The 8,419-nt window shown below is 36.9% G+C and overlaps 1 protein-coding gene across 1 annotated transcript; it reads left to right on the top strand.

The window, feature by feature from the left end:
* Positions 1–3,790: 3,790 nt before the first annotated feature.
* On the top strand, positions 3,791–8,247 carry LOC117912970 (isocitrate dehydrogenase [NAD] regulatory subunit 1, mitochondrial-like). Its single transcript, XM_034827796.1, has 4 exons — positions 3,791–4,486; positions 5,493–5,732; positions 6,146–6,224; positions 7,706–8,247. Exons 1-4 carry the CDS (start codon positions 3,953–3,955, stop codon positions 7,978–7,980), a joined length of 1,128 nt encoding a protein of 375 aa, XP_034683687.1. The 5' UTR covers positions 3,791–3,952; the 3' UTR covers positions 7,981–8,247.
* Positions 8,248–8,419: the final 172 nt, after the last annotated feature.

Below are 8,419 nucleotides of genomic sequence, written 5' to 3'. Positions count from 1 at the left end.
AGCAAGGAAAACCAGTGGCGTACATGAGTCGAGCGTTTGGAGTGACCAAGAAATCTTGGTCGACATATGCTAGGGAGATGTTAGCTATCGTCGAAGCCATACACATGTGGCAGTCGTACTTGCTAGGTAAAAAATTCTATATTCAGACCGACCAACATAGTCTCAAGTATTTCCTAGAACATAGAATAGCAACCCTGGAGCAACAAAAATGGGTTGCTAAGCTCTTGGGCTACGACTATGAAATTATTTACCAACCGGGCTGTGAAAACTCTACAGCTAATGCTCTCTCACGCAAGCTAGGTAGTCCCATTCTTCACTATATTTTCTTTTCACAGGTTAGTTTATGGGAAGAAATTAAAAAAGCTTCAAATGAGGACCAATACATTCAGTCAATGGGTCGTGCGGCCACAAAACAACCTGAGGGATCATATACATGGTGTCAAGGGCTACTACTATACAAGGGGATGGTCGTCGTTCCAAATGATGCACCCTTAAGGGCTAAACTGCTACACGAAATGCATGACACCAATGTGGGGGGTCATTCGGGCGTCTTACATACATTCAAGAAGTTGGGACAACAATTTTATTGGCCTGGGATGCATAGAGCAATGCAAAACTATGTCAAGGGGTGTGACATTTGCTAGAAGATAAAAATTGAGACATTGACTTCAGATGGGCTTCTTCAGCCATTGCTGATTCCGTGCCAAGTATGAGACAACATCACCTTAGATTTTATTAAAGGATTATCGGTCTCGCAAGGAAGGGATACCATCATGGTGGTTGTTAATAGATTTAGTAAGTCCGCACATTTTCTTACTTTCAGTCACCCTTTTACTGCAAAAAATGTGGCAAAAAAATTTGTGGAAGACGTTATCAAGCTCCACAGGATGCCCAAGTCCATTGTTAGCAATCGAGACCCGATCTTCATCAGCAACTTCTAGCAAGAATTTTTCAAGATGTCGGGCACCAAACTGTAGCTTAATTCTGCATACCACCCGCAAACGGATGGCCAGACGGAACTCATCAATCGTTGCATCGAACAATATCTACGGTGTTTCGTTCATTAGTGGCCACATAAATGGTGTTCCTACTTACCTTGGGTTGAATATTGGTATAACACAACATACCATATTTCGATAGGGATGACCCATTTTTAGGCTCTGTATGGAAGGTTACCACCCTCCATTCCGACGTATAATATAAGCCTTTCACCAGTACACGAAGTCGACCAACAACTAGTGAGCCGAGATGAATTGCTACGACAACTGAAGGCCAACTTAGAAAGATTGATGAACTGAATGAAGTAGTTGGTAGATCAAAAGAGAAGGGACATTACGTTCAGTATCAGTGACTGGGTGCTTTTGAAGCTACATCCATATTGTTAGCAAACGGTCTTCAAACGGGTCCACCAGAAACTCGCTAGCCGTTTTTATTGACCCTACCAAATTCTAGAGAAAATCAGACCTGTCACATACAAATTACAGCTACCAAAAGAGGCACGTATTCACCCGGTGTTTCACGTATCACTACTTAAACGATACTAGGTCAACAAGGCGGTCAACGGGGAGATGCCTGAGATCAAACGAGTCGAGTTACCACCATTCACTGACGAAGGGGTAGTAATTTTGGAGCCGCAAACTATTTTAGACTACCGTTGGATCAAGCAAGGAACACAACTTGTCAAAGAAAGATTAGTAAAATGGAAACATCTTATAGCCGATGAAGCGACGTGGGAGCCAACAAACACGCTACGGGAGATGTTTATCGAGTCTGGACCTTGAGGACAAGGATCCGCTTCTTGGGAGAGGTATTGATAAGCCACGATGATCCAGGAGGGGCCATAAGCCGAATCCCAAATATTTGGGTTGAGCTTGTACGTGAAAGATCGTTGCATGCAACATGCATGCAACGTAGCAGGCAGTAGACGGAACCATTTAAGCACGTGGAAAGTGGAGAGCAAAACTAGGTCTTCAGTTGCGAATGGGTCTTCAGTAGTTGCGTAATGGGTCTTCAGTAGTTGTGTTATTTACGTCACTTTTATTTCATGCAGTTATGTTCTGTTTTACGTGTATTTGCACGAGTTGTTTTACGTGTGTTTGCGTCCAGTTGTTGGTTTCTCATTTCCTTTTATTTCAGTTTATTTGTACATGGCTTTGCTTATTTAAGTAGTCGAAGTTTATAAATTAAATGAGGTAATCATTTGTTATCAAAAGCTTGTGGTACTTTCTCACCTGAAGAGAAAACAGTTCACTATATCATTTGAATATTTGTTGGGACCTATCATTTTTGTTCGCATCTATTGAGTTACTAGTGGATTTCAACATATGAAATTTTGGAATGAACAATTTAGGACAATGAGCTTAGTATTGGTGTATGACCAATAAGGAATGTCAGATTAGCCTTCGATGTCTAGACGATGATTCAACCTGTACATAGGAATGTTCGAATGGGTTTTTTGAGTACGCTATTTTGAAACTTAAGTAAAAAAGAAAAGACTTGAGCAAAAAAAAGTGTTCTGAAAAAAATTGCAATATATCTTTCTTATGGTCAAGGACAACTATTTATTTTTGCTTAACTATAACTTCTTTTCAGGTGCTTTAATGGTGCCTTTGATTGAACGTTATTGTCTTTAATGTCAATGATTATCGGCTCACCTTGATGAGTCATAAAGACTGGTGTTTTAGTTTTGTAATGGTTGAGTCAATCAAGACATTTAATGTCTATTGTAGTTAATGCTTATTAGGTGGTTTAATTCATGCTTGGTTAATATTGTATCCATTTGATACCCTAGGCTAGGCGAACGAGGCAACCTGGTCTTGTGCTACCAAGTTATGACCTGGATGACTTTAGGTGATGACTATGTGCTCTCCTTACTTAGTACATTGTGTTAATAATTTTGTTCCAATATTTTTCAACTTAGAAAACTTTTTAGATAATAATTTACTCTCCTATTGAAGATCTAAGGTTGTTGTTGATCAAACCAGAAAATTACATACAAGTTTAAAAAGATCTATTTAATGGTAAGCTAAGTGATTAAATGGTTAAAGTGAATTTATATATTTTCTGTAATTTAAAAATACCTAAATTATTGTTTTGGAAAAACAAGGAAGACTTGAGCCATGGAAGCAATGCTTGACTTGAGCAATGGATAAGTGTGCTTGAATGCTCGTTTTAAATCTATCATAATATAACAAATTATCTTTTGAAAATTCACAAAGCTATATTTTTTTTTTTGGTAAATTCTCGATACCAACCTCTTATTATGTATAGGCGTATATAAAGTGTCTTTTAATCCATTATATTATAAAAATTAATTAAGTGCATTCAAACATTGGGTTGAATGAGACGAATCCACCAAAATTGCACCCCCAAAATAATATTGGATGTCTTAGACATATATTTGGTAATATAAATCAATCACACATGAATGATGTGATAATAAAAAATTATAATAAATTTACTCATAATAAAATTTCATAACAAAGTTTGATAATTATCAAATAAAAATGTTTCATATTATATCAAAATTATCTTGCCAAAAGGGTTTTTTTTTTTTATATATTTTATTTTAAGAAGTTCATGTGCTATGATACAAATTTCAATTATAATTAATTTTAAAATTTATTTTGAAAATATTTATTTATTTCTTTATTACTTTGGAATTTCGTGTAAGGTTATGAAACAAGTAAATGCTTATACAATATCATAGGAGGCAACAAATGTTCAGATGGTTATTATTCCTTCACAGAACTGACTTTTTAAATTTTATTTATTTATTTAAAGTTTTGGATTCTAAATTCTCCTCTCCCCTCTTCTTTCCGCTTTCTTCTTCAGCCTTGTTTCCACGGTTCTCTCATGGCTTCTCTCCCTCGCTTGTCTCGCGAAACGGCCCATCCCTACTTCTAGAACATTCTTCCGCCTCAAAGCTCATAAGATCATAAACCTCAACGCAATGGCTCCAAGAACCCTACCGATTCTGAAGCAACTCCTATCGAAATCATCTTCCTATAACACTAACTTCATTGGGTCCAGATTTGCCCCGAAGAGATCCGTCACGTACATGCCCCGCCCCGGGGATGGGGCTCCCAGGCCAGTAACCCTAATTCCCGGGGACGGAATCGGGCCTTTGGTGACCGGCGCCGTCGAGCAGGTGATGGACGCGATGCACGCGCCGGTGTACTTTGAGCGCTACGAAGTTCACGGCGACATGAAGAAGGTGCCAGAGGAAGTGCTGGTTTCGATTCGGAAGAACAAGGTGTGTTTGAAGGGCGGTTTGGCGACTCCGATGGGCGGTGGTGTGAGCTCCTTGAATGTGCAGCTGAGGAAAGAGCTGGATCTCTATGCTTCGCTTGTGAATTGCTTCAATCTTCCTGGATTGCCCACGCGGCACCAGAATGTGGATATAGTCGTGATTCGGGAGAATACGGAAGGCGAGTACTCGGGGCTCGAGCACGAGGTCGTTCCCGGTGTCGTGGAAAGCCTTAAGGTTTTGATTTGTTATTACCTTGTCTGATGGTTATTTTGGCCGTTTCCCAATGCTGTTCAATTTTCCTTTTCTCGATTTTAGAGGTAGAGGATCATTTGGTTGAATTTCCGAAGAGCCATTTGCTAAATTTATGAAAAGCTTTGAGTTCAGGAATGATTATAAATGACTGAATTTCCGATTTTTTTTTCCTCCATTGAAAGGGAAAATGAACAAGACTGCTAAGTTCTCAACTTGTTCCAAATAACTCTATGTAAAGGACTCACATGACTCTACTACCCGAAAATGAACACAAAGTTAGAAATTGGGATAGACCTTTGGGAACAAAAAATGAGGACATCTTTTTGAAGTTTTTGAAATTAGTGAGATAATGATGATTTTGTTCTGAAATGAGAGAAGTTCTGTCTTCCCACTGTCAAGTCTGAATAAGGAATTGGCTTGTAACATGGCTCTAGCTTTTAAAACAGTAGAAAGAAAATGACAGTGGCTGCAGCTCATTAGGATTTAAAACCCAAACCCAATCTTAAGTTGTAGAGGGGTTCATGATTTTGCTTCATACTGGTATAGGCAGTGTTAACAGCATTCCAATTAAACAGATGGATAATTTACCTTGTGCAATAGTTAAGTAGAATTTTGATTATTATTTTGGTATGGATCAAGAAATCCAGTATGTATCAATTGACATAGAATCTAAGGTCTTGTTCTTATGTGGCATTCAGACTTCATATGTTTGTGTATTGTTTATTTTTTAAGGCTTGTCTTATTTTCAGATATTTTGTTTGAATATAAAAAGTCAGATTCTGAAATCATCTAAATTTTTTGACACCTTTATATCGATTTCTAGTCATAGTTCAGACAAATTCAGACCTTAAAATAACAGATACCATTTAAATTTTTTGTAAATCTTATGAGGTTACCTTCCTATTCTTTGCTATGCTTTCCATGAACTTGCATCTTGGGCATTGCACAGTCTGTAGTATGTTTGTGGCTCATGATGCTCATTTGCTAGGTAATAACAAAGTTCTGTTCGGAGCGCATTGCAAAATATGCTTTTGAGTATGCATACCTAAACAACAGAAAGAAAGTGACAGCTGTGCACAAAGCAAACATTATGAAGCTTGCTGATGGTCTGTTCTTAGAATCTTGTCGAGAGGTTGCAACAAAATATCCTGGAATCAAGTACAGTGAAATTATTGTGGACAATTGCTGCATGCAGCTTGTTTCAAAGCCTGAGCAGTTCGATGTCATGGTATGTGAATTTACTATTGTATAGCACTTTAATTGAGATGGAAATTGCTTGGTCAATGTTTGTCATGTTCTGTAATTATTCTTAAGATTTCCTGATAGCATCTGTAAGGTTGTTGCAGACATTAATCTGATGCAGAAATGACTTAATGCTATGGAGAACAAATCCTCTTCCATACATATATTTTTTTAACTTTTTAATAAGGCTAAGATCATTAACTAAATTTTTATGATGGCCCATTTAAAACTCTGCCAACTGGCTTCCATTTTAATTGTGGTAATGCAGAAGCAGTGCTCCTGCAATGTTGATATTTCAAACCTATGCCTACTAGCATCATTATTTGTTGTCTTCCATTTTTTTCCAGAGATAAAAGAAAGGGCTTCTATAGCTTATGCTTTGTGGTGTACATTTTGCAGGTGACACCTAATCTTTATGGCAATTTAGTGGCAAATACAGCAGCTGGTATTGCTGGTGGCACAGGAGTCATGCCAGGAGGTATACTCACAAATTTCAAGTTTATATTTCTTCCTCCGTTATTTTTTCTTCTCTTCTAGAATATATATATATTTTTTGATAGACAAAGAGGAAAAAAAATTAAAACACGCCAAAACAGGGGGCGCTCCCTACGTACACAGACAGTATACAAAGAAAGCCAAAACAAGGCAACTCTTCTAGAATATCATCCACGCATCTTAGGACATAAAGTCAATGAACCCGTTCCTGTCTCCCAAATTTTTGCTGCAACTAAAAATCAACAATTTGGGTTTGTGATCATTTCTTTCAATGTGGTTTCTTGCATTTTCAACCAAATTTCTTAGGGGCAATTTTGTGGATGAAGCCTAGGTTCATAAATCACTATTTTCTTAAGGCTATGTTTTGTTCTTAGAAAATTTGAAGGAAAATGCCAGGGAAAGAAAATAGAAAAGAAAAGTAAAAGACAAGAAAAAACAAAAAACAAAAAATAGGATTAAAATCAATAAATTACTTTTATGTGTTACTTTAAATTTATTTCACTTATTTTAACTCATTGATATAAAAAATAAATAATTTGAAAATGAATAAATATTTAACTAGTTTTATATATATTTTATTTTTTTGGTATTTTTCATAGGATGGTAAATATGAGAAAATAATTTTCCTTAGCATTTTTCTCCTTTGTGAACCTTAAGAAAGAAAATTCTCTTGTCACACATCCTTCACTTCTATGCTGATTATTATAAATGTGTGCTTCATGCATCATCAGAAGATAAGGGACTCTCTTCCCCAAAATAATATATATATATCTCGGGGTTTCTCTATGTTGATTAAGTTTATGCTTTGTTTATTGCATTGGACCCATTCAAAACTTTAAAAAAATCCATGCACCTTTTGATTGCATCAAAGAGCTATGTTAGAACCTCTTTTTTTGTTTGATTGATAAGGAACCCATAGCCCCCAGTTTCTTCAATGGAATGATTCTAGGGCCTCTAGTACACTCTAATAATTCTGGACTCCTTTTAAATGGCTATTCCCAGTCTATGCATTTCCTGGGGGAAAAAAAAATTGTCTTTTAGAATTAGGTTTCCGTGAAAAGTCAACCTAATAAACAATGTCCAGAGAAAAGAGGTCTTAATAGTTCACCTGCTAGTTTTAATATTTTATGCTATTTGTATATGTTTGAACAAGTTTGTTTTTGTTAAATAAATACACACCTTATTTATTTGTTTTCAGAGGATAAATAAATCTTTACTCTGTTCCTCTCTCAAGTTTGTTTTGGTATATGTGTCTCAGTGTCTGTTCAGTTCAGGCTTACATGAACAAAGTATTATAAAATAGAGGGGCAGGTGTATCTGTGTTTATCTCCCTACCCCATGTTTGCATTAGACTCCCCTGCTGCTGGTCTAAAACCAGAGCTTCTTGTTCCATACATTAAATCAATTTTTTTTTTTCAAATTTCATGTTGGCATTTTCAACAACCTTGGTACTGGTGTTTGCAGGCAATGTTGGGGCTAATCATGCTGTTTTTGAGCAAGGTGCTTCAGCAGGGAATGTGGGACATCAGAAACTAGTAGAACAAAAGAAAGCGAATCCAGTGGCCCTTCTACTATCATCTGCCATGATGCTGAGGCATCTCCAATTTCCATCATTCGCAGATCGATTAGAAACTGCTGTGAAACGTGTAATTTCAGAGGGCAAGTACAGGACAAAAGACCTTGGGGGAGACAGTAGCACCCAAGAGATCGTTGATGCAGTCATAGCAACCCTAGATTGATTCACAAGACACGCGTTTGATCTCTGCTTTTCAACTATAAAACCAACCATTTGGCCTTGGGATTCTTGACTGCTCACTGTCTTCCTTGTTTATGTTTACTTTAAAATTTTCCTCCCACCACAATCGGTGATATTAAATAGCATCAATCAGAGAAAAAAGAGTGATGATGTGATGTGAAAGTTACATGGTGGCTATCAGGAAGTCTGAAGTCCATTCTCTGAGTTTAATATTTTTTAAATTAGTAGGTCATGGCCCGGCTTTGAAATCGCTTTATGAGACAGGTTGCTAACTTGAAGATAAGTACCTCAATATTAGCAAATTCTATAGGTGCTTTTTGTTATTACATTTTTGTTTCTATTCTGTCCTAAAGATAACCTAGTTTTAAATCATTGTTGAACAAGGTAGATTAATAATTGGCTGCTGGCTGGAATTGGGTGTA

Source organism: Vitis riparia, chromosome 4, assembly GCF_004353265.1.
Source record: "Vitis riparia cultivar Riparia Gloire de Montpellier isolate 1030 chromosome 4, EGFV_Vit.rip_1.0, whole genome shotgun sequence".
Lineage (NCBI taxonomy): Eukaryota > Viridiplantae > Streptophyta > Magnoliopsida > Vitales > Vitaceae > Vitis > Vitis riparia.
This window is presented reverse-complemented; position numbering and strand designations above follow the sequence as displayed.

Coding starts and splice junctions, on each gene's coding strand:
- LOC117912970 (XM_034827796.1), top strand. CDS start 3,953: ATGGCTCCAAGAACCCTACCGATTCTGAAGCAACTCCTATCGAAATCA. Junction 5,733..6,145: donor CTGAGCAGTTCGATGTCATG/GTATGTGAATTT, acceptor TACATTTTGCAG/GTGACACCTAATCTTTATGG. Junction 6,225..7,705: donor CACAGGAGTCATGCCAGGAG/GTATACTCACAA, acceptor TGGTGTTTGCAG/GCAATGTTGGGGCTAATCAT.